The sequence below is a fragment of the Megascapheus bottae genome, chromosome 8 (assembly GCF_031878675.1).
Source record: "Megascapheus bottae isolate mThoBot1 chromosome 8, mThoBot2.hap1, whole genome shotgun sequence".
In the NCBI taxonomy this organism is placed as follows: domain Eukaryota; kingdom Metazoa; phylum Chordata; class Mammalia; order Rodentia; family Geomyidae; genus Megascapheus; species Megascapheus bottae.
The window spans coordinates 37,458,050-37,484,071 of NC_143516.1; the positions used below are offsets into that span (position 1 = coordinate 37,458,050).

Sequence of the window (26,022 nt, forward strand, 5' to 3'; positions counted from 1 at the left end):
AAATAACTTGAACAAAAAAATTGTGAATTAAATAGCACAATGTGCAAAATTGAAAGAATTTCTATTTTATTAGCTAAGATAATGAGTGTGGTTATTTTAAGAATGTATATGAATTTGACACATGTAAGTTGTCATGATGTTTCATGATCTTGATAGTGGGATAAGTCTTGTTTCAAACACGTTAGAATTATGGGGGAAGGTATGCCCTTCATGAGTGAAATGCACCACCATTACCGTGTTTTAGACAATTACTTGCAAGAATTAATTATACATTAAGCATGTTGATTTGACATACATTCACTATCAGTACCATAATCTTAAAGACAATTATCATTTTAATTACATACCATTTGAAATTAAGAGGCTGCTATAGCAGGCATCTTACACTAACTTTAAAACCTTTGGTTTCTGCTTGTAAATCATCTCATTTTGATTTCTAGGGGCACAGATGAGGAAACTGGAGAAATTACTGCAGAGTCAGGTCCTCAGTGTAGACCTTGATGGCAGAATCACGTCTTCAAGGCAGGTCTCTTAGGCCTTGTTAAGTGTTCTCATATAATCTTTTAAACAAACCCTTAGTATTCATTTTTTTTTGCTGGGCTCAAGATCAGGGCCCTGAGCACTGTCCTTGGACTTTCTCAAGGCTAGAGCTCTACCACTTGAGCCTCAGCACAACTTCCAGCTTTTTTCTATGTATGTGGTACCGAGGAATCAAACCTGGGTCTTCGTGCATGCTAGGCAGGCACTCCACCAGTAGGACAAACTTCTGGCCCACCCTTACTATTTTTTAGTTCAACTCTGTGTTGAGTTTAAAAAAAGAAAGTCTGTCCCTTTCTAGGATTCTCTTTCATGAAACTGTTCTCCCCAATTCTCTGGTTGCCAGATCATTTACTTAGAAAATCCACTCCACTCCGCCTAACATCAATAATTGTCAACCACAAATGCCTTCATCCAGCAATCTCAAAGGTGGAGACTTGAAGAGTACCTAACCAGCCACAGGCCAAGGGACATTCATGACAAGATCCTACAGTTTGTGCACAGTGGTGGTTCACATAAGACTCTCGACATTTCTGCCAGGACTGGCTTTGAACTGGAATACTGGATCACAATCACTTGAGTAGCTAGGACGGTAGCAACTCCTGCCTGGAGGCCTGAGTCACTGGGTCTTCAGTTTGTTTCTTTATATCCCAAACTAGATGGGAGAGCTTTCTAGTCTTTGTTTTTCCTGTTTCTTTTTCTCTGGTGATTCAGGGGCAAAGTAGCGAGTTTATACATCACAGGAAATAAAAGAGCAGTGACTATAGCTGACACCAAACAGATGTACAAAACTACTGGTAAATCTGGGTATTGTCTTTGAAGACTTCCAATTAATGCAGGCATCGCCATTTCTCCGAGAGTACCACCAATCACAAAAAATGCAGCTGATTTGCCACTGATGGTGGTGTACTGTTCAATCCAAGAAACACCACTGGGAAACGTGGTGGCCATGGAGGCCCCATACACCGAGCTTGCTATCCAGAGACACAGGGGGCTCTTGTCAAAAAGCACCAGAAACAAACATGAGGCCAGGCTGCCCACATTGCTCAACACAATCATGGTGGCAGGTCGTAAACACGCGGCAAAGAAGATGGCCAGGCCCCGGCAGGCTGCGAAGGTCCCCCAGAAGATGGAGTTCAAGCCGGCTGCTTCTCTCTCATCCATGCCAACATGGCTGGTGGCAAAGGAGAAAATGTAAGAGCCATATGTCACCTCAGCCCCAACATAGAAGAAGAAGAACATGAAAAGGAGACAGAGAAGAGCCTTGTGGTGTTTAGCTCTTCGCAGTACCTGAGCCGATGCTGTTGATTTTCCCTGCCTTGAGCTTTTCATGAAGAACAGAGCAAAGAAAAAGAGAGAGACTAGGAGAATATAAGTGCCAGTGGAAGCATAAGCCCACAGTAAGTTCATGTCGTGAGGAAATCCAAGCAGAGAGACTGAGGCAGCTTCAGATGATCGGTTCAGGGCTGGAGGGAGAAGGCCAGGCTCTGTGTGGTTGTCAGCAGACCCTGAGGGGCCCAGGGCCAGTTTAGCCAGCAGGGGAGCCAGGAAGGCACCCAGGGCAAAGCTGAAGTGTAAGGCCTGCATGTGTGGGGGGCTCTTGTCCCCCCAAAGAGCCAAGATGAGGACGTTTCCGCCTACCAAAGAAAGAGAAACTTTTAAGCTACACATAGAACTTTGGGATTAAACATTTCATAATTTTCAGGAAGACATAACATAAGCACCAGAAGACATGAGCTAAGCACCATGTTGTTCTAAGTTATTCAGACACTGGCTCTGAATTGATTCTGTGATGGAAGAACTCTGACCCATCTCACCAGAGACAAAATATTTCAAGATAGCATTCTGGAATTCTATGGGACAGTAACTCCTTTAGCCAGGACTATTAATATAGGCTTAAAAGAAATAAATTGCTAGCATCACTCTGAGAAATTGTACATGTGTTTTATATATATAATATAAACATATATATGTTCGTGTGTATGTATTTGTTTAACAAAATCTTACCATCAGATAGTGACAAAAGATATCTCTCCTTAAAACTGAAAAGCACTTGGGGCTGGGCCTGTGATCTGGTGATAGCATGCCTGCCTAACATGCATGAAGCCCTGGGTTTGATTTCTCAGTACCACATGCACAGAAAAAGCCAGAAGTGGTGCTGTGGCTCAAGTGGTAGAGCGCTAGCCTTGAAAAAGCAAAAAGCCCAAGGACAGGACTGGAAAAATAATCTGGCACCCACTTCTTTATATTTATATGTATATAAAAAACATAAATCCAGAGCCTGCAAACATCAGGTGTGCCTTTGGCAGGAAATAAGCATCCCATATTTCGCTGGCTCTTTTGTAAGATATTTTCAAATAAATACATAATTCCACCTTTGTAATCTGACAATGAAACCTAACATGTAAAATCATTCCTTGATATCTCAAATAACATTGGTGCAAGACAGGAACAAAAGCTGGAACAGGGGTAAACAAATATTACTTTATTTAGCAGGTCTTCAGATATGTGATGGCACTTGGAAAACATCTTATACTGAGGTCAGGAACTTTGAGAAAGAAAAAAAGCACAAGGAAAATTGTGCAGCTTCTCTAAACAAAATAAATAGGAGTGTGTGTGTGTGTGTGTGTGTGTGCATGCTGGTCCTACAGCTTGAATTCACACCCTGGGCATCATTCCTGAGATTTTCACTCAAGGCTAGCAGGCTAGCACTTAAGCCACAGCTTCACTTCCAGCTTTTTGGTTCTTCATTAGAAGGCTTTCCTGCTGGAGCTGGCTTCCCGGAAGTATCCTCAGATCTCAGCTTCATAAGCTAGGATTATACGTATAACCTACCAGTGCCTGGCCAGCGTACCTAACTAAATTGCTATCTCTAAGCTTTTCCAGCCAAATAGTAGTTCTACACTTATTTAATCTTACAAATCCATTAACTCTTCTCATTGATAATGATAATCCTATCCCCCAATGGAACCTCCCCTCTGTGCTGTAGTTACCCTTAGTCTGACCGTTCCTACTTGTCCATATGCTGTGAATTGAACATAGAAGAAAACCTAATTTCACTTCATAATTGACTAGTTTTAAAATATAAGTTGGAAAGATAAGTACTTCTGACCGGATGCCCCTTGATTATTAGCTCAGAGGCTTGTGTCATTTCTACAGCACTGTTTACATTTCATCGGCTCTGTGTTTCCCAGCAGTGTCCTGGTCTGGAGGAGACACTGGAGGATCACTAACCTGTATCCAGAGCACCAAATGAAACTCCAAAGACGGACATCATGACAATCAGCAACACCTCTTGCTTGCAAAATGGAGTAAGAAGAAGACCAGCTGTGGTCGCCAGCATGGACAGTGCTGGGAAGGACAGGAAGAAACCAGTGTGAGATCTGTTCACATGCAAGGTCCTGGGCCAATATCCTGAAGACTTAGAGAGATGCAAGACAAGGGCTGGGAGTTTGGCCTAGTGGTAGAGTGCTTGTCAAGCATGCACGAAGGCCTGGGTTCAATTCCTCGGTACCACATACATAGAAATAAGCCAGAAACAATGCTGTGATTCAAGTGGCAGGGTGCTAGCCTTGAGGAAAAAGCCCAAGAATAGTGCTCAGGCCCTGAGTTCAAGCCCCAGGACTGGAAAAAAAAAGCAAAATAAGGCCAAATTAAAAACAGTTAATCTTCAGAATTTGATTCAAATAATTTTATCATTTAAATCTTTTATAATGTTTATGTCACACACAAAAAAAACCCTGTGACATGAGTGCATTCTATCATTATTATAAATTATAACACTTTATTTATTTATTTATTTATTTATTTATTTATTTATTTATTTATTTATTTATTTTGCCAGTCCTGGGCTTCAGCTCAGGGTCTGAGCACTGTCCTTGGGTTTTCCTCAAGGGTAGAGCTTTACCCTGAGCCACAGCACCACTTCCAGCTTTTTTTCTATGTATGTGGTACCGAGGAATTGAACCCGGGTCTTCGAGCATGCTAGGCAAGCACTCTACCACTAGGCCAAACTCCCAGCCCATAACACATTTTTTTTAAATCTTTAAATTAGGGGCCAGGAGCATGGCCTAGTGGTAGAGTGCTCTCCTGGAATGCATGAAGCCCTGAAGCTAGTATTGAGTAAAAATTGTTCAAGGACAGTGCCCAGGCCCTGAGTTCAAGCCCCCAGGAATTGCAAAAAAAATCTTTAAATTGTTATTACTAAGGGTGATGTACAGAGGGATTACATTTACAGAAATCAGATAATGAGCACATTTCTTTTTGGACAATGTCACCCCTTCCATCCCTCTCTCCCAGTTTTTCCCTCCCATACCTCCCCACAAGTTGTGTAATTTATTGTCAACATCGTGTCTAATGAGTCCCACTGCTGAATTTGTTTACACTTTCTGTGTAAACAAACAAGACAAAAAGAAGAGAAAAGAAAAACAGCAATGAAGGAAATAACCCTCTTATTTCCATTTCCTGGAGTTAATTTTGATAAGTATTTTTATCAAATGCCATTTTATGTAATGCCATTTTTAATAGCAAAATTGGTTTTCTAAATGTTATTTACATAAACGTTTCATATTTCAGTAAACATCTAAGGAACCTTTTAATATAGCATAACTAATTTAAAAGGAAAAAGAAATGATGTGTATAGCAATTTTGTTAAAAAAATTAAATAATGGGCTGGAGTTTGGCCTAGGGATAGAGTGCTTGCCTAGCAAGCACAAAGACCCGTGTTCGATTCCTCGGTACCACATATATAGAAAAAAGCTTGAAGTGGTGCTGAGGCTCAAGTGGTAGAGCTCTAGCCTTGAGAAAGTCCAAGGACAGTGCTCAGGCCCTGAGCTCAAGCCCAGGACTGGCAAAAAATAAATACATAAATAGATAAAAATTAAATAACAAGTATTGAGAGTGGGGAGGGAAATACATGACATATATTTCTGGGCTGGAGATATTGCTCTGCATGCTACTTGAGTAACATGCTCTAGGCCATAGGCTTACTAGCCAAGATAGCAATACTTTTTTGTGGGTACATACCTATGTACGTATGCATGTGTGTTTGTATGTGTAAGAACCCAGTTTTGGATATAGTTTAAAGGAAATCATTTCTTGTCAACCCTGAGCTCAGTCCAGAAGCTGCATGTGTGTGTAGCCCGGAGCTGTAGAGCATCCCCCAACCCCCAATGGTCTTTGAGGTCCAGCAGCTACAGAACACCCCCGCCCCCAATGGCAGCAGGACATGACCTCATGAAATCTGCTGCTGGCTTGTGAAACAGTCACTTGCCTGTGGTTTTTGCCTTTATAAACCCTGCCCCTTGGGGCCGGGAGTTTGGCCTAGTGGTTAAAGTGCTTGCCTAGCATGCATGAAGACCCGGGTTCGATTCCTCGGTACCACATACATAGAAAAAAGCCGGAAGTGGTGCTGAGGCTCAAGTGGTAGAGCTCTAGCCTTGAGAAAGCCCAAGGACGGTGCTCAGGCCCTGAGCTCAAGCCCAGGACTGGCAAAAAAATAAATAAATAAATAAAAATAAATAAACCCTGCCCCATTAGAGGTCAGGACTGCTCCTAGTTCTGACACACTGTAGTCCAGGGCTAGGCAGTTGCTGCCTGGCTAATTAAGGCCTCTCTGTCACCTTTGACCATGGCTCAACTCCGAGGTTCTATCATCTGGAGGCCCAATGAGATAATCCATCTGGACAGCATCAGGACTTGGCCCCTGAGAAACCCCTCATAGGTGAGTAAGGCGGCCCAACCGCTGGGGGAGACTGTGGGCCCCTTGTCCAGTGCATGTTTCCTCTACAAGCAGTGATATATATAATTTGAAACAACAAAATCTGTCCTTTTTCTGAAAACCCCAGGGGCTTAATTCATTATTAGGAACAGTTTTCTTTACAAATCAACCCACCTGGGACAACAGCCAGTAGGGTCTCCAGGTGCTCTTCACCTGGGAAGAAAGCGAGGCATCCAGTGCAGTGTCTTGAAGGACATCCTAGAACCAGATGGCTTCCCCACTCATGACACAATCCATCTGGAATGAGTCTTTCCCCTGACTTGCCCAAACTGGGATCTCTACAGTGATTGAAGTAGGGAGGCAATTGCCAATTATCACCAGACTCTTTTAGTTTTCTGTACCCTTTGTCTTATATATGTTTACCTGATGGAAGGGATAGAGAATCACAAAAACAGCTGGACAAAGCCCGACCTAATACAACAATGATACTCATAAGATACTAATTTGGAAACAAACATTGCAATGTATGTAGGGGGGGTGTAGGGAGGAGTAAGTGAGCAAAATGAGTGAAGGGGGTAACAATGTTTAAAAAGAAATGTACTCATTAGCTTACTTTTATAACTATAACCCTCTGTTCATCACCTTTACAACAAATAAAAAAAGAAAAAAGTAACTGTTCACTCACCCAAAAGCAAAAACTGATTCATATAGTCAAAAAGGACTCCTCCAATCACAGAGCCACATAAATATCCAAAAGCACGACCCACAAATATTTCAGAAAGACTGCTGATATTGCGGTTCACATTAGTGGCCAGATCTTGAAACGTGGGTCCCAGTATAGCAACAGTTGTTCCCTGAAATTGAAAACCAAAAACGTGTATTTAAAAGTAAAATAATCTACATCTAATTTATATCCACTACAGAAAAGTGGAGATAGGATACAACGCAATGTAGAGAAACACAGGAGAATTACTATAAGGATAATGAATGCACCATTATTCTAACAGCACCAGCGCCATAGACCAAATTGCTTTCCTTCTTTTGAAAACCCTCTTTTTCAAACATTCTTTGAAACGATGTCTTTTCGTGGCAGTTTTTCCTAGTGGAGTAAACCTTAGAAGACTACTGTGTATTAACAGAGTTGGGGTTAGGATAGGAGTGCGATGTATGGTCCTTGCCTACTAGGTGTAAGTCCAGGTTTCAACAGGAGCGCTGCAAAATAACAATAATGACAACAGTAATAAGAAGTATATAATATGTAACATTAAAACTATATATACACACATATACAGTGTATGTGTGCCTGCGGGGTGTGTGTGTGTGTGTGTGTGTGTGTGTGTGTGTGCTCGTGCCAGTCCTGGTATTTGAACTTAGGACCTGTATCATGTGCCTGGATTTTTTTGCTCAAGGCTAGCAGTCTACCACCTGAGCCACAGCTCCACTTCCCGCGTTTTTGGGTGGTTAATTGGGTGTAAGAGTGGCGTGGGCATTCATTCCTGAGCAGGTTTGAAGCTGTGATCCTCAGATCTCAGCCTCCTGAGTAGTTAGGTTCACAGGTGGATCACTGGAGCCTAGTGTGAATTGTTTTCTTTTTCTTTTTTGCATTTTGAAATATGCTACAAGCATGATAATTTACATGTTGGGGATAAAAATGATCACTTTTCCTTTTCAATACTGTTAAAATGAGGAGAAAGGGAGTCATGAACATACATAATCAACAGTTTAAACAAATTTACATCTATATTTTTCTTCAAAGATATCCTGGATCAAGAAGAGCACCATATGTCAGACTTTCTCACAAAATGTTACAGCAGGGCCCTGGTGGCCCAAACCTGTAAACCAAGCTACTCAGGAAGCTGAGATCTGAGCATCATAATTTGAAGCCAGCACAGGCAGAAAAGGTCAGAACTGGGGCTCAAGTGGTGGAGAAATAGGCTGGAGTACAATAACCCAGGTATAAGATCTGGGCCCTGAGTTCAAACCCAGGATGGGTACTTACTCCTCCTCCCCCATGTTACATATATATTATCAGAAGGAGGTTAGCAATACTGGTTTACTGAAGTTTATTATTAAATTACAAATTTAATTTACTGTGATAAAGTAAATTAAAATTGTCCTAAAATAGCCTCTATATATAACAACTGGAAGTTAATGTCAATAAACAATAAACTGAGTGTTATTTGTGTAAAGGATGATGCCACACAGGCTACAGAAGGCCCAGATGTGGCTGTTTCTCCCAACACCTCCTTCCCACATTGCTGGATGGAGTCCCTGGTACCTTTATTGGCTGGGGGCTCTTAGTGAATAAGTTGTGCTCTTGCCCTTCCCCACAAAAGCCTTGCTAACAGATGCTCATGTGCCAGGAGAACAATATAAAATGGGAGACTGTCAGTGGCTGTGACTCTGCCACCATCACAGGAGGAAATGCAGATGGCAGCCTGGGAGCTCACACAGGAATGAGGCCATGGGCAAGTTGCTTCTTAGAAGTGGGGTCCAGGAACTTGTGTGCCAGTCTCATTGACTGAATTGAGCAGTATTAGTTTTTTGATGATTTTGTTCAGCACTGACTGACTCCAAAATCTCATACTTTATGTTCCTCCATGTATATAATGAACTTTGATTATATGCTTTCCCTGTTACCCTTATTTTCAGTAATTTTAGTTTTAGATATTAATTTGAATTTTTATTATAAAGGTGCTATACAGAGGGGTTACAGTTACATAAGTCAGGTAATAAGCACATTTATTAAAAAATAGTGTCACCTCTTCCCTCATTTATAATCAGAATTTTTAACTTCTACTAATTTCCTATGGTCACTAGGAAGAAAGTCACACAGATTTATGAGTGAGAACACTTCGAGGCCTGTGCTGTCTCACAGAGTAATTTTGTCCCAAAGTATCCTAGTTGTTCAAAATGAGAAGAAAGAAATTTAGAACAAAGACTAGGTGGCCATTGTAGATAGATTATAGAAAACATTGTTGATAGATTATAAAAAACAAAAACTTTGAAAGGAACATTGTATATGACCAAGCTGGCTGAGAAGGGAATTCTTTCCAAGCTTTTCTTAAAATTGAGCATTAATATCTGAAGTACATTGCAAAACCAGAATTGGACCCTCTATGAACACAGCAAGGTTTCCTTGAACCTTGGCTGCCTTTAATAAGAAATTGTGAATGGTTTGGCTTTGCATTTGAGGTTGTTGGCTCAGGAAGGAAAGGCACTGGATTTTACCAAGACAATTTCCTAAGCTTCATTCTGTGTTCTTTGGGTTTTTATCCCTTAAGGAAACTGGGTCTTTATCAAAAAAAAAAAAGATAGGCTTCCATAATAATTATACTATTTTCTGGTCTTGCTTTTGAAGTGCTAATATGACTTTGGTTAAATGAAGGACTATTTTCTTTTTGGTAGTACTATGGTTTGAACTGAGGGTCTTGTAGTTGCCAAGCCTTGAAGGTCTCCATTGTTTTTGCTCTGGCTAGTTTACACTTTAGTGTCTTACATTCTTTTACACAAGTTGTTCTGGGCCTCCATTATCTTATTCCTCCATATTCCAGTATATCTACCTACTCTTAAAGTACTACTAACTTTTTTTGCAGGGGATGGAGGAGGACCTGGCTTAACCTTGAACTATAGTCCTCTTAATTCTGATTCCTGAGTACTTGGGATTACAAGCATGAGCTACCACACCCAGAAATGAAGAATTATTATATAAAACGATCTTATTCTAACCTAGTGTTTTAAACTTTTGCTATTTTGCTGAACTTCCCCAAACCAAATTAAGCCATTTTCAAAACTTCAAATTAATTTGGAGATTTTCTAGAAGAGCCCTTGTAATATCTTGAAAGGATATGTCATTTCAGAGAAAGTCAAACATTAAGCCATTTGACATATTTGGTACATTATGTGGAAAGCACTGGCAAATAACAGACAATATTGAAGTTACTTTGAGTTATAGCCATATATAAACTATTTGCAGATGTGCTTCAGAAATTATATGAAATAAATGGCGATCTTCTAGTGACAGTATAACACCATTCATCACAATGTTAGTAATTTTTTGTGGGTCATGGTGGTTGAACTCTATCTGGACGCTCTCCCTGAGCTCTTCAGCTCCAGGCTACCGCCCTAACCTTGAGCCAAGCCCCACTTCCCATATTCTAGAGGTTAACTGGAGATAAGAGTCTCAGGTTCTTTCGTTCCCTGGGCTGGCTTTGAGCCTGATCCTCATATCTCAGCATCCTGACTAGCTAGGATTACAGGCCTGAGCCACCACTGCCCGGCTGTCAGTAATAATTTTAAGACGTGACACAGAACAGAAACAACCACATTTTCTTGCCATTTGGATCACTTCTCATCAGATCTTTAACCATTGCCATTTTAAATTCAAGGGCTACCCAGGGAAACCCTGTCTTTAAAAGAAAATGTTGTCTAAGGGACAAGAGTTATAGCTCAGTTGGTAAGTAATGTGCCTAGCACAACATGCAAGAGGACCTGGGTTCAATCATCAACCCTAATAATTAGGGCTGATGATACTGCTGTTTCTCTATATATGCTACTGAATAGACACGGGCAAACATCTCAGAGGAAAGGAGCACTGTGTGCATGGAAGCACTAATAGTTGATTTGCAAGCCCATCCTGAATGGGGGGTGGGAAACCTTGGCTAGTCCAGCGTTTTCCTGTCTTCAAGTTTACTGGCTCACCAGGTTTTTATGCCTCAAAATTTGAGAGGATGGCCAAGAATTGGGCGTTAATAAATTAAATTAGGCCTACAGAGCCAGGAACTGGTGGTTCATGACTATAATCTTATCTATTCAGGAGTCTGAGATCTGAACATCAAGGTTTGAACACAGCACAGAAAGGAAGATAATCTCTAATTGTCCACAAAAAATACCAGAAGTGGTTCAATTAGTATGACAAACTAAGGGACAACACACAGGCCTTGAGCTCAAACTCCACTACTGGCACAGAAGAAAGAAAACTAAGGTGGAAAGAAGGGGAGAGGAAGGGAGAAGGAGAGAGAAGGTCTAAAGCAGCCTCTGTTAGGGAACTGTAACTTGACTTCACATGAGAACAAAAACCACAACCTATCAGACTCTAGTCTTTGAACAAGCAGTTGAAGAGCTAAACCACTCATCCTATCAAGACCACAGCTTTCCAGAGTATACAAAGGTGGCAAACTTGCTGCAACCAAAGGAGGTAGTTCTGAGTCACTTTGTCATTCCATCTGTAGACTTTTGCTATTAAAGTACTGCTCCCATTCCTGAATCAGTTCTTCCTGGGAAGAAATTGCTAAAAATGAATTATCTAACTTTTTCTTGCTAGTAAGTGTGAACAGTAGCCACTAGATAGCTTTCAAGGGAAGTTTCTTGGACCTTTTAAAGGAAAAAAAGAAGTTTCTCTTTCATCTGTATTTCAAGAGTAACTGGTTCTACTTACACTGCTGCTCTAAAGACAGGATGCCCCCAGCCCAAGCCAGAACAGGGCAGGGCTAAGGCCCAGAGTGGACACATCCGTGCACAGCAAGTACCTAGCACATGACAAAGCAAGAGCTTTGTGTCTTCTAAGGGCTTCTGAGAGCCAGCAGGCAGTGAGTGATGGATCACCAGGTACTGTGCTGACTTCTGCCATCTAACAATAAGCCATAACTTTATTGATAATAGAAATGATACAAATTTCAAACCAAGCTACAGTCACCCTCTGGAAACAGACACACACACACACACACACACACATACACAGGGTCCTTCTTTTCATATGGTTACATTGTTAATTCCATTACATTTACAATATCATTGTGGTGATTCCTCAAGGCTCCAACTGCTTTTGCTCTTGGCACATTTGCTTGTGACAGGACCCATTCTATGTCCTTAACTCCCAACCTTTTGCATCAACTGCTTCCTCTTAGCGCTCCTCTTGTACTGTGGAAGGCTGTGTTTTCTTGAATGTTCGAGATAGTTTCACCAGATTTCTCACCTCCTGTACCCTAGCAAATAATTCCAAGGAAGGATTCTGCCTTGGAGTCTGTGGGATAGATGTTCAGTGATCAGAAATGATTCTACTCCAGAGGGCTCACCCTTCTATTGCCTCGGGAGTATGATTATCAAATGATAAGGAGAGATGTCACAAATCCTGAGTGGAGGGTAGCCTAGAGATTGGGAGACATCTATTTTTAGCCTTGTACTTTCGCTCCAAGGAAAGCATGTAAGGATCTGAAAGGTCAATTTGAACATTATTGTGACATGCAACAAGTCAAGATTCCTGAGGGGGGGGAGTTAAAAAGAACTTGCTAAAGCAGATTGAGTAATAAACGCTCCTGGCTGTGCCACTTAACCAGCTCTGTTACCCACAAACCCTAATTTCTATTTTCTCCCAGTCTTCAGTTACATGCCAGGCTGAATTTGGTCAGGCCAGAAGGAAGAGGAAATCCTAGAAAAACTGGTTTTCTGTGTAATAATGTAGGATGTGGAGAGCAGCTCCCAGCACCAGCACCCTCGTGCCTTTCCACCGCGGGGGGAAAATCAGTTGTCACCGCGAAAGCCAATGACTGTCGATCGGAATGTGACACGAAGCCCCGCCGATCACCGATCACAGCGCCCGAGACCCCCGGCGCGCGGGCGGGAGGGGAGGGGACCCCGGCCTGCGGGCGCAGCCCCGGCTCTCACCAGCCCCAGGAAGGCCAGGTACAAGGTCAGCGTGGGGAACCAGAGCCGCAGCCTCCCGGCCCGGCGCGGCCCCGAGGCGGCCGCCGCCTCCGGCTCGTTCTTCGCAGGGACCTCGGTCCGGAGGAGCCGCAGTCCGGCAGCGGGGGCCCCGGCCCCGGCCCCGCGCAGCTCCACTTCCATCTCCAGCTCGGCGGCTCCGTGCTCGCCGCGGCCCCTCCAGCCCCAGCAGCACCGCCCGGCGCAGCCCTCCCGGAGCTCGGTCTCCCCGCCCGGACACCGCGGCCTTTGGAACGTGCGGGTGTTGCAAGCCGCGGACACACCCACGGCATCTTGCACAACCCCTTCGCGTCACGAGGCGGACCGGGCGCCTTTCCTCAGCCAGGACCGCGTCGGCCGCGTTGCCCGGAGGACCGAGGCCTCCTTCCCGCCTCAGCATCTCCCCGGCCCGGGCCGCAGACGCCGGCGCAGGGCGCCCCCGGCGGAGGCGGCCGGAAGTGCGGCCTCGGCACGGCCGCCTCTCCGGTGCCGACCTCCCCGCCCCGCGGAGGCCGGGCTGCCCCGCCGTCCACCCCAGCCCCGTGCACAGTCCCCAGACGGAGCTGCGCCCGGGAGGCTCGGGTGCCGCCGAGGGGCGCGAGCGGAGCGGCCCGGGTGCCCGGGGCGGAGCTCCAGCGGGGTCCCCCTGCGGGGACCTGGACACCCCAGAACCGCGAGCCGCCGCGGCCGCGCACGTGTGGAGTGATGCGGCTTTTCCTCCTCTCCCAGCGGCTGAGATGGACACGAGTGGAATTCCACAGGAAACGGAACACATTCTTCCCTCCCTCCCCAGCCAAAAAGCGGGGTTCGGCCTCTGAAGCAGCACCCCGTGCCGGGACCGGGTCAAGGACCACTTGACTTGGGGCTTCCGCCGGGGACGGGGCAAGCCCGGCTCAGGTGTCTCCCCACCACGGAGTGCGCAGGGAGAAGGACATGGAACCGTCGTGGGCCAGCCGAAGTCAGCCCCGGAAGCCCCCGAAGTGCGAGGGCACCGCTGTGCCCAATGGCTGGAAATATAGAGGTCTTCTAAACAAACAAACAAACAAAAAGAGCCCAAACCTCGGGAAGAAATATAAACTGAGGAATGCAAAATAGGGTGTTGGAAAGCTTCCTGGTCCCCCCTAAGACATGAGAGGCCTTGTGCTTGTACAACTTTCCACAGCCCCTGTCCTCGATTCACTCACATCTGGGGATTCTTGATCTTCCAAACTCTGTACACTCACTGTGCATACATTTGTTGAACTCGACATGAGTTCTTGTGTGTGCTCATTCTGCATTTGTCATCACAACGCTGATTCCACCTTAGCCTCGTTTGGAAGTAGGAGGATGGATTAAGGCATAGGCCACTTGTCTAAGGTCAGTCAGGGAGTCTCACACAGAGGCCACAAACAGGACACAAAGCCGATCCGCGCCTACAAACGTTACTTTTCTGAAAAGTTAAGAGAAAGGCTTCCTAAACTGGGCACCCGTTGGCTCACATCGAACTCATCCTAACCACTTAGAAGTCTGAGATCTGAGATCTGAGGTTCATGATTTGAAGTCAGTGGGGACAGGAAAGTTCATGGAGACTCTTTAACCACCAAAAGTCCAAAAGTAGAGTTGTACTCAGGTGGTAGAACACAAGCCCTGAGCACAAAAGCTCAGAAAGCTGACCACTGGTGGTTCACACCTATAATCCTAGCTACTCAGGAGTCTGAGATCTGAGATTGCTATTCAAAGGCAGCTTGGGAACAGAAGTCTCCAGTTAACCACTCAAAAACCGGAAGTGGTGCTGTAGCTCAATGTGGTAGTGATAGCCTTGATCTAGCTCATGGACAGTGCCTAGGCCCTAGGACTAGCAAAGAAATAAAATAAATAAAAAGGTAAAAGGTCATTAAAAGATTTTTCTTGAATTTTATGCTGCTATCAGAAAGAATGACATTGCCCCATTTGTAAGGAAATGGAAAGACTTGGAAAAAAATCATATTAAGTGAAGTAAGCCAGACCCAAAGGAACATAGGCCCCATGGCTTCTCTCATTTGTAATAATTATTTTACATCTAAGCCTCTCCTAACAGAGGATCATAATAGCTCAGAAGCTGTGTACATATGTCCATATGGGATAAGGCTAAATGAAATGAACTACGGGATATGGAAACAAGAGGTTTATCTTTGTGATTGCTGTTCTTAATATATTATGTGAAGTTATTTTTTTTCTCTTTTTTCCCCTTATGGTTTATCTCATGTTGTTACTGTGTCTGACTTTAGTATCTAGTATATTGTATATGCATTAATTTGTTTATTTGAAATAGGGAAGGGAAGGGGAAAAACAAGATGATTTGGAGGGGATGGAGGGAGGGAAGTGGAGAAAAACATGGAAAGTGCTGTCAATGTTCAAGAAGTAATGTATGCATTACCTGTAAATGTAACTGTGACCCCTCTATACATCACCCCAACAATAAAATACAATTTAAAAAAGGTTTTTCTAAGGGCAAGAGTTAATACACTCATGTAAAATCAGAACCCAATTCTCTATAATAATGAGACTAGCTTAAAAATTTTATTCCCATTATTCCTAAAATAATATTTTAGCAACACTTGAAAGACACTGGCTTAAAGGGAAGTTCTTTTAAGTTCTTTTTTTTCTATTGTAATTAATAGAAGGATTACATTACTTCATATATATTGAGACTCCTGCTTGTGTTTTTGTCCCCGTTTCCCTTCCTCCACCCCCAGGAAAAAAATTTTATGAACACAAAGCCTTGTGTTCTATTGATCTTGTCAATCATTTAACTACCAAAGAAATTGAGTGTTAACTGAGCCAAAGTTCATTTGAGTGTAAGTTTCTTTAAGTAATCACCTTGCATAACTTCCCCCCGAATGTAATAACTCTTTACCAAACTAGTATCCTTCTGATGAAAACTGCCAGTGGTGCCTTTTTCAGACTGTCTATGTGTTTCTAATTGTAGCAAATACAGCCTATGGTCCTGCCTCAATGCAGTCAGTCTTAATTATTGTCCAAAAATACTGTGTACAGTGGAAATAACTAGACCATGCTGTTAATTGCTGAACCATCTATTCTAAGTCTTTTGTCATTGAAAGTTCTTTTTCTGGAACATTGGCAGGGAGGCATAGAAATGATGGCTCTTACAATCACTAATTTGTCAAAAAAAATTAGCTACCTAAACTTAATGGACTTCAGAAAATCTTTTCCTAAGAACTACTTCTTGTAAACTTGATGGAGGCGGTTTCAGGTCAGTCAAGCATTTAAGCAGTGGCATGGGTGTTGTTGTTGTTAGCTATTTTAGTCACATTTATAGTGACAAATGGACAGAAAAGAGCAGGATTTTTTTATTTAATTTTCTGCTTGACTAGAAAAGGAGTCTCTATAAACTTCCAGTAAAGAAGATGTAATATTAGCAGAGGTAAAGAGAAACCAACGGCTTTGCTCAGAAACTAGGAAGGATGCCTCGAGGGGATCTCTGGCCAAAGAAGCTCAGAAGTGTAAAAACACAAACTGAGTTCAAGGATTTTCCTTATAGAGCCTTGGGCATTGCACATTCTCAAAAGTACCTATGTACTGGTTTCCTGGAATTCAGCTAGCAACACACTCCTAAATGGCTACAGGCAGAGTCCAAATGGGCCAAGAAATAGCTGGCAATGGTGGCAGGAGCCACTGATGAAGGCAGAATGGGAGAGAAATGGTTTCATGGAGGCATCCACCTGGATTTAAAGGAAATCTTGGAAGGCCTGGTATGCAGCTGGATTGGTGAAGCTGAAATATCCCCCACAGGGCAGGGCATGGAGCTGTGGAAGTGGGAGGAAAGCTGCAATGGAGACTATAGGAAGGTGGAGTCCAAGTGTATGAAATGTCTGTCAAGGCAAACTGTCTCAGTGAGCAAAACCAGAGAGTAAATCAGCCAGAGGAAAGGGACTGGGCTGCCAAAGTCAGAGGTGACCATTTTTTGCTAGGGTATCTTACATGCTGCATGGCACTATAAGATAGAATGTTGGTTCTCTTGGCTGAGTCTTGCTTTTGTCTATCCCCTTCTATTTCTCCCTTTGGAAGGACTGTTTACTCTGTGATTGTCTCACCATTGTATCTTGGAAATACTTGATTTTCTTTTTGATTGTGACAAAAGGCATAGGCATTGCCCCTAGGGCCAGTTGTGCTGTCCAAATTCTTCACCACACCCACAGCCACACGACGGCTACGGTTTTTAACTTAAATATTTGAGCAATCATGGAGTACTTCATACACTGATGCCTCTTATACATTTTGTAGAAATGAGTAACACTCAAGAAAGCAAGATGGATATAAGCATGTCACAGTCAGAAGGACAATTAGAATTTGCATCTTGCACGCTACACAAAGGCTCATGTGTTAAAGGTTTGTTTCCCAGAAGAGTTGGGGATTCATTGAGATGAGGCCTTTCAAAGGGACAATGTTGCTTAAAACTTTTGGCAATACTAACGGTATTGGGGATTCAGACTATGGCTTGAATGTGTTTTGCATTGTGAGAGGACCTAACGTTTAGGATTAAGGTCACAATACCTTCAACAATAGTTGAATCTTGCACGTCCCTAAATGTTCAACAACTAAAGGTGTAGCCTCCAAATGGAACATTTGTGGAAATGTTAGAGCTAAAAACAAAATGGGACCCAACCCCCCCAAATTTTTTTCTCTTTGTAAGTTGATGTTCTTATGTGTTTGTTATAGTAATAGAGAGATGACATAGACAATGGCTATTTGCATTCTAAACTGTAGACCCCACTTTCTCAATATACATCCTATTCTTCTCAGAGTTTTATCTTATATGTCTTTAAAGTAGATGCTAGAAGTGGAATCCATGTTTAATAACTGCACAGTGGCCAGGTCACTACTACCACCTAGAGCCCAACAGCCTTTCCTTACCCAAGGAAAGGAATCAGTGGAGCAGAGGTAGTTTCCCAAGTGCTGGCTAAGGGAAAAGTAGTGTAAAAAGAGCAACAGGTACTTGCTATTAGTTTGTTTACTAGTCCACTCCAAGTTTATTAAGATTTTCATACGAGCCAGTGTGTGCTGGATGTAAAGGTGGTCATGTGAGTGTCAGTGATGAATGAGAGGAAAATAAGTAGTGTGAGGAGAGGTAAATAGGAAATGGTCACAGCAATGAATGGACAGTGGTCAAGAGAGGTATTGCATTTCACCTAAGGCAAATTTATAGAAATTAGAGAAGGCAAATATGTCATAATCAGGTAGAAATTAGATCCCATTTAGCATGAAACTTGGGACAAAGTAAACAAAACACCCATCAGTTCTCAGGGCAGCTTTTCCCGAATCATACAAAGCCCCTTTCTCATCCCTCATTCCTCTTCTTCATCATCAAGATAGCATCTAGTATGCACTTTGGTGTTCAAGCATTTCAAACTCAGGTAAGTAGAAGACACCGAGGGATGACACAGGTATTCTAAACCCAGGGAAAGACTGTGTCACTTCATTTGGGTATAGTATATGCAATGTTAGTACCTCTGAAAATCAGTGAAGATCAGACATGGAAACAGGAAATCCCAGACCACACCTCAGAAGGCTGCCAAAGTCTCAAAAGATCTTGTCTACAGTGGCTCCCACTGACAAGTAACTCTCCCAGCTTCTAACTGGAAACCTCCAATTCCCATCTCAGCATAAATTAGCATATAAAATAACTGTGGTAATATGGCTACAAATGTACCATCTCTCCATAAATGCTGTTGCAATGTACAAATGATGTTTTTCTAAATCTGATTCATGGTGAAAATCAACATTATCTTATTTTTTACATTATTTTCTATATGTATAGGAAAAATGGTCAACGGTGTCCCAATGTGGCAAAACAAAGTAAAATACCCAACTGAGTTACATCTCCCATCCAACACTGTGTAGCTACATTTATTACAGGATATATCCTGATTTCATAGGAATGCATTAAAATGTTATGAAATGCAGCATTCTAAAAGGCCCTTATTGAGAAAATCACAAACCACTTAATCAACATTAAGTATATTGAACTGGAGCATGTTAAGAATCACTAGAAAACTCCTAAAGCGATTCTTTTTATTTCATTATTCAATTGATGTGAAGAAGCATCTATTCCACTAATTTCTAGAGGCTATCTCAGAGAAACTATGAAAATTATAGACTTTGAATGTAGAAATCATGTCATTTTCATTGCTTTAGTCAGAAACGAGGCCTACATTAAGTGCTTCTGTGTTGCTGGAAGGCTGAGTCCTACTTTGAAGCCAGTTCTCTTTGGCACTGCGCAGAAATACTCATAGGAGACATCAGCATCCTCTTGTTCAACCTGCAGAAATAGAAAAGCATTACGCAAAGTATGTGAGCTTTTCAAGGATGTTCTTTCATAAAACTGCCCTTCATGCTGTGAAAGCACAGTGTAGAAGCCTGGCAATTGGGTCCGCAAACCTTTCCCACATGTCTGTACTTTTTCTCCTCAATCAGAATACCACCCAGCTTCTCACAAACCAAAGTTTCACTCAGCGTCTATGAGGCTGAGTTTGAAGATCACTGGCTGGAAGCTAAATTGAAATATATAGTGACTTCCAGTCCAACTTGGCTAGATAACCAAACTCTGTCTCAAATTAGCAACACAAAAACGATAACAACAACAAAATAAACCCAAATGCCTGAAAACCACTCTGACAAGGGGAGATCATGGAACCCTAATCAAGCCACCTAATCAAGTTCTTAACAAATATGAAACTTGTAACATGATCCTATTGCATGTAAACATGGGAATTTAGGGAAGACTCTGGACTTGGAGCATTAAACTTTTTAGCATGAGCTCTAAGTGAACATAGAAATGCTTCTTTTTGTTTCTGGGGCTTGAACTCAGCACCTGAGTGCTGGCCCTGAGCTCTTTTGCTCAAGACTAGTGCTCTACGACTTCAAGATACAGATCCACCTCTGGTCTTCTGCTGGCTAAGTGAAGATAAGAAGCTGGCTTTAAACCACAATCCTCAAATCTCAGCCTCCTGAGTAGTCAGGATTATGGGCATGGGCCACCAGTGCCCTTCTCAGTCTAGAAAATCTGATCCCCAAGTGTGCTGAAAATCTGATAATGAGCTGCTCTGGCCTAACAATAAAATCATATTAACTTTTTAAAGTAAGGAAATATCCATGTGCTATTAGTGTTACGTTATTCCCTTTTGTCCTGAGGTTCACAACAGATGACCAGCATTAACTGAAATGGATTCGATCATCAATGCATTGGAGAGGAACTGGTTTGAAATCTCACTGTGGGCTCCATCAACATATTACTAGATTTCTATATTACAAAAGGTCTCTGTATCATTCATGTCAACCAGCTCAAAATCTATGATTGGGCTGAAGTCTTAGAGGATTTTGGAAAGTCCATGAGTTCATTCCAGTACAGAGAAGGAAGGAAGGAAGGAAGGAAGGAAGGAAGGAAGGAAGGAAGGAAGGAAGGAAGGAAGGAAGGAAGGAAGGAAGGAAGGGGAAGGGAAGGAAGGAGAGGAAGAGCAGGAAGGAGAGGAAGGGAAGGAAGGGAAGGAAGAGAAGGAAGGGAGGGAAAAGGCTAATTTCATTTTATTTTCATGACTCATACCTTTCACTCTAATCTTCATAGTTCAGAAAACTTACCTTTTCTGTTTCCTTTTCTCAGAGGCAAGGTAGCTACTTTATACATCATAGGAAATAAAACAGTAGTGAATATTGCAGACACAAAACAGGCATACAGAACTACTGGTAGATCTGGATACTGTCCTTGAAGAATTCCGGCTAAGGCAGGAGTGGCCATTAGTCCCAAGGCTGCGCCAACCAAAATAAATGCAGTGGATTTGCCACTGATTGTGGTGTACTGTTCAATCCAGGAAATACCACTGGGAAACATGGGGGCCATAGAGGCCCCAAACACCGAGCTTGCTATCCAGAGACACAGGGGGCTCTTGTCAAAAAGCACCAGAAACAAACATGAGGCCAGGCTGCCCACATTGCTCAACACAATCATGGTGGCAGGTCGTAAACACGCAGCAAAGAAGATGGCCAGGCCCCGGCAGGCTGCGAAGGTCCCCCAGAAGATGGAGTTCAAGCCGGCTGCTTCTCTCTCATCCATGCCAACATGGCTGGTGGCAAAGGAGAAAATGTAAGAGCCATATGTCACCTCAGCCCCAACATAGAAGAAGAAGAACATGAAAAGGAGACAGAGAAGAGCCTTGTGGTGTTTAGCTCTTCGCAGTACCTGAGCCGATGCTGTTGATTTTCCCTGCCTTGAGCTTTTCATGAAGAACAGAGCAAAGAAAAAGAGAGAGACTAGGAGAATATAAGTGCCAGTGGAAGCATAAGCCCACAGTAAGTTCATGTCGTGGGGAAATCCAAGCAGAGAGACTGAGGCAGCTTCAGATGATCGGTTCAGGGCTGGAGGGAGAAGGCCAGGCTCTGTGTGGTTGTCAGCAGACCCTGAGGGGCCCAGGGCCAGTTTAGCCAGCAGGGGAGCCAGGAAGGCACCCAGGGCAAAGCTGAAGTGTAAGGCCTGCATGTGTGGGGGGCTCTTGTCCCCCCAAATAGCCAGGATGAGGACGTTCCCACCTACCAAAGAGAAACAGAAATGTTTAGTTATCCACAGAACTTAGTTTTAAAAATATAACACCAGGGCCAGGAGTTTGGCCTAGTGGTAGAGTGCTTGCCTAGCATGCACGAAGGCCAAGGTTCGATTTCTCTATACCACATACATAGAAAAACGCCGGAAGTGGTGCTAACGCTCAAGTGGTAGAGGTGTAGCTTTGAGGAAGTCCAAAGACAGTGCTCAGGCCCTGAGCTCAAGCCCAGGAGTGGCAAAAAACAAACAACAACAAAAAAAACCCACCAAAAACCTAGCTCATTACTATGAAGAAGAGGAAAATGTATTACATGACTAAGCACTATAATGTTCTAACTTCTTCAAGCACTGGCCTTGCCAGTTCTGTGTCTCAGCAGCTCTACGCCACCAGCAGCAGCAGGCAACCAGGTGCCTAGAGCCAGGCTTATTATTATTATTATTATTATTATTATTATTATTATTTGTGGATCATGGGGCTTGAACTTGGCCAGGGCACTGTCCCTGAGCTCTATAGCTCAAGGCTACCACCCTACCCTTGGGCCTGGGCATTGTCCCTGAGCTCTTCAGCTCAAGGCTATTGCCCTACCCTTGAGCCAAGTCTCACTTCCCATTTTCTGGAGGTTAATTGGAGATAAGAGTCTCAGGTCCTTTTGTGCCGGGCTGGTTTTGAACCTTGATCCTCAGATCTCAGCCTCCTGAGTAGCTAGGATTACAGGTGTGAGCCATGGCGCCCAGCCAGGCTCCAACTCTGTCCTGGTGCCAGTGGCTCACAGTTATAATCCTAGCTAAGGAGGCTGAGATCTGAGGATTGAGGGTTTTGTTTTTTTTGTTGTTGTTGTTGTTGTTTTCCAGTCCCAGGCTAGAGCTCAGGGCCTGAGCACTGTCCTTGGACTTTCTCAAGGCTAGAGCTCTACCACTTGAGCCTCAGCACCACTTCTGGCTTTTTTCTATGTATGTGGTACCAAGGAATTGAACCCAGGTCTTCGTGAGTGCTGGGCAAGCACTCAACCACTAGGCCAAACTCTCGGCCTCACTTCTGGCTTTTTCTATGTATGTGGCACCGAGGAATCAAATCTGGGTCTTTGTGCATGCTAGGCAGGAACTCTACCACTAGGCCAAACTCTGGGCCCTAAGGATTAGGTTTAAAGTCAGCCTGGGCAGGAAAGTTCCGGAGAGTTCAATTAACCACCAGAAAGCAGAAGGTGGAGCTGTAGCTTAAAATGGTAGAACACTAAACTTGAGCAAAGGGGACAGTTCCCAGGCCTGTGACTAAAACAAACAACAAACAAAAACTGTGCCATCCTGCATTGGAGACTAATATTATTAAACCTACTTGGATATTTTAAATACTTGTACATATTTACAAGGAAAATTAGATAGTGGGCAAATCATCAAAGGGTCTGCTAAGGGTAGACCATTTTACAGCAATATTTTATTTATGTATAAAGCAGATTCAAAATAACCAGGCAGGACTTGATCACACGATTCTGGTGTGCTCGTTACAGGAAACAAGAAGACCAATTTTTTTTCTCTTTTGTAATTAGATATATTTAGATAAGCACATAATTTCACACTGGAATTTTATAGCCAAACAAAATCTGAAGGATAAAATATTTCCATAGTCTGATAATGACCATGCAGGAAGGTTAGCATTAAAAGGTGAAGAATTATAACATGTGTTATTTAGTAAATTTTTGAAGACTTGATGACACATTGAGTACTTTTGTGGAAGAATAGGAACCTTTGAGAGAAAAAAAAAGAACAGAAAAGAAGTACTAGGAAAGGAGTGCCAGAATTCTCTAAGCTCAAAACCCTGGATGCATTTTCTACTCCTGATTCCACATCTATCAGACCTTCATTCTGTCTTATACCACAATGATAACGTTTGATCTCCAAATGTTAAACTGATCGCCTCCATTTTAGTTACCAATAGGCGGAGTGACTGGATATTCATTTTATTTAATGTTATGTTATTTGTACCAGTGCCAGGGCTTGAACTGAGCACATGGACATTGTTGTTGGACTTCTTGCTCAAGGCTGGCATGCTACCATCTGAGCCACACTTCTACTTCAAGATTTTTATGGTTAGTTGGAGATAGGAGTCTCATAGACTTTACTGCCTGGACTAGCTTTGAACCATGTTCCTCAGATCTTAGCCTCCTGAGTAGCTAGAATTATAGGCATGAGCCATCAGTACCTGACAATATTTAAAATGGACAATCTTCTATCACTTCACAGACAAATGTTCAAAATTCAGTTGCCCTAAATGGCAAGAAAAGAAGTTCCTAGATGGAGGGGGTGGGGTTCTGAGTTTGTAACCCATGACCAGGTTATTCAGTCATGGCACTTCAAGAGCATTACAAGGGACAAGTGAATCCCTTTCGTTCTAGTTTTACCAGGAGTACTGTCCTGATTCCAGAAACGACGCTGATGAGTCTACCAACCTGTATCCAGAACACCATATGAGACGCCCGTGGCAGACATCATCACATTCAGTAACACTGCAGTCTTGCAAAACGGAATAAGATAAGAACTCACGGCAATGGACCATATTGACAGTCCTGGAAACAAGAGTCAAAAGTCAGCTATGGAACTAGCATTCACGCAGGGTCATTCATCATGTCAGCAGCCTTAAAACTTCTAAAATGCAAAATAATGTCAAGTTTGAAGAATCTCTTAAGTGATCATATTGTTAGCCTCTCTATATGGATATAGACGTGTGTATGTATATATATATATTTTTTTGGCCAGTTCTGAGGCTTGAATTCGGGGCACAGACAAGACTACCACTCTACCACTTGAGCCACAGTGCCACTTCCAGCCTTTTCTGCTAATGTGGAACTGAGGAATCAAACCCAGGGCTTCATGCATGCTAGGCAAGCACTCTACCACTAAGCCAAATTCCCAGGTATCATTACAATATTTTAAAATGTTTACATATTATTAAATGCTATACATTATACCACTATGCAAATCTTTATTACAAAAGAGCCAAAAATTATTTACTTAAGAACCAAAAGGAGCTTAGGCACTGATGGCTCAGGCCTGTAATCCTAGCTACTCAGGAGGCTGAGATCTGAGGATCACAGTTCAAAGCCAGCCCAGACAGAAAAGTCTATGAGACTCTCATCTCCAGTTAACCACCACAAAACTGGAAATGGTGCTGTGGCTCAAGTGGTAGAGCTCTAGCCTTGAGAAAACCCAAGGACAGTGCTCAGGCCCTAAGTTCAAGTCACAGGACTGCCCTCCCCCCACAAAAAAAGAAAAACATTGCCAGGCACCTCCAGGTGGAGGCAGTGGTCTGGGCTCACCACTCACATGAGGACAGAGGTGTAGCCTGCTTCAGGTCACCCTCTTCCCCTGCCCCTCACTGTCAATCCAGTGTCCAGAGAGCCTGGCCACATTCCCGGAGTTCATCTGGCCCCAGGCAGCCCTAGAGACCTGCCCTACGCTGGATGCACAGAGCTATGGGACAAGTGTGTGGCTTGGTCTGGTGCCTCACTTCCAGGGGAGGTTGGGGTGGGGGGCTCAGGACTGCCATCTGCATACCTGAGGGTTAATTAAGACTCAGGATGTCCCCACTCACATGTCCTATGCCTGCCAAGGTGAGAGCAGGAGCCACCAGAGACCCAGCTTCTGTGTGGGACCCAGAAAACACCCCTCATCTCAGTTGTCCACAAGTTTCGTATTTAGAGACAAGTTGTAGATTCACTGACAGGTGAATCATTGTTTCCTTACCCAACAGTAAAAAATGATTCATACAATCAAAAAGAATTCCTCCAATCACAGAGCCACACAAATATCCTAAAGCGCGACCCACAAATATTTCAGAAAGACTGCTGATATTGCGGTTCACATTAGTGGCCAAATCTTGAAACGTGGGTCCCAGTATAGAAGCACTTATTCCCTGAAATATAAAAAAGCCAAAAGTTTTTATTTATCATCAAAATAATATGCATCTAACTTACATCCATTACAGAAAAATGGGCAGAAGATACAAAGCAAGGTAAGAAATCATGTGATGACCCTGTGACACGCAAGTGTCTCTATCTTGTAATCAGTCACCTTTATGTACGTATATTTTCTGATTCTTTTTTTTTTTTTTTTTTTGCCAGTCCTGGGCTTGAGCTCAAGGCCTAACCACTGTCCTTGGGTTTTTTTTCTCAAGGCTAGAGCTCTACCACTTGAGCCTCAGCACCACTTCCGGCTTTTTTCTATGTGTGTGGTACCAAGGAATCGAGCCCGGGTCTTCGTGCATGCTAGGCAAGCACTTTAACCACTAGGCCAAACTCCCCGCCCCATTTCCCGATTCTTATAGTTCCTGGAATTGTTTGCTTCCTGACTTAAAATTGTACCTGCCAGCTGTGTTGCATGTAACCAGCCCGCTGTGTCAGGGGCATGAGTCCTTACCAAGAGCAGCCCCCTTGGGACTTGTTGACAATAAGATCCCAAGTGGGAATTTCTCACTGACAGAATGCTTTCTAGCTTCTTTAAATTA

The 26,022-nt window shown here is 43.2% G+C and overlaps 2 protein-coding genes across 2 annotated transcripts; both read right to left on the reverse strand.

Annotated features, from left to right (window-relative positions):
• Positions 1-601: 601 nt before the first annotated feature.
• Positions 602-13,140, reverse strand: LOC150059799 (sodium-dependent glucose transporter 1C-like). The gene is given in 4 exon segments (XM_090337688.1): positions 602-2,174; positions 3,772-3,888; positions 6,942-7,110; positions 12,920-13,140. Coding segments are annotated over 4 exon segments (1,473 nt in total). The 5' UTR covers positions 13,100-13,140; the 3' UTR covers positions 602-1,167.
• A 153-nt stretch (positions 13,141-13,293) lies between these two features.
• On the reverse strand, positions 13,294-25,441 carry LOC150059800 (sodium-dependent glucose transporter 1C-like). Its single transcript, XM_090337756.1, has 5 exons — positions 25,263-25,441; positions 23,969-24,085; positions 20,570-21,514; positions 17,013-17,157; positions 13,294-13,687 (listed from the first exon to the last, which is right to left on the reverse strand). The coding sequence occupies exons 1-5, from the start codon at positions 25,282-25,284 to the stop codon at positions 13,294-13,296; spliced, it is 1,623 nt and encodes a 540-aa protein (XP_090193882.1). The 5' UTR covers positions 25,285-25,441.
• Between the last annotated feature and the right edge of the window lie 581 nt (positions 25,442-26,022).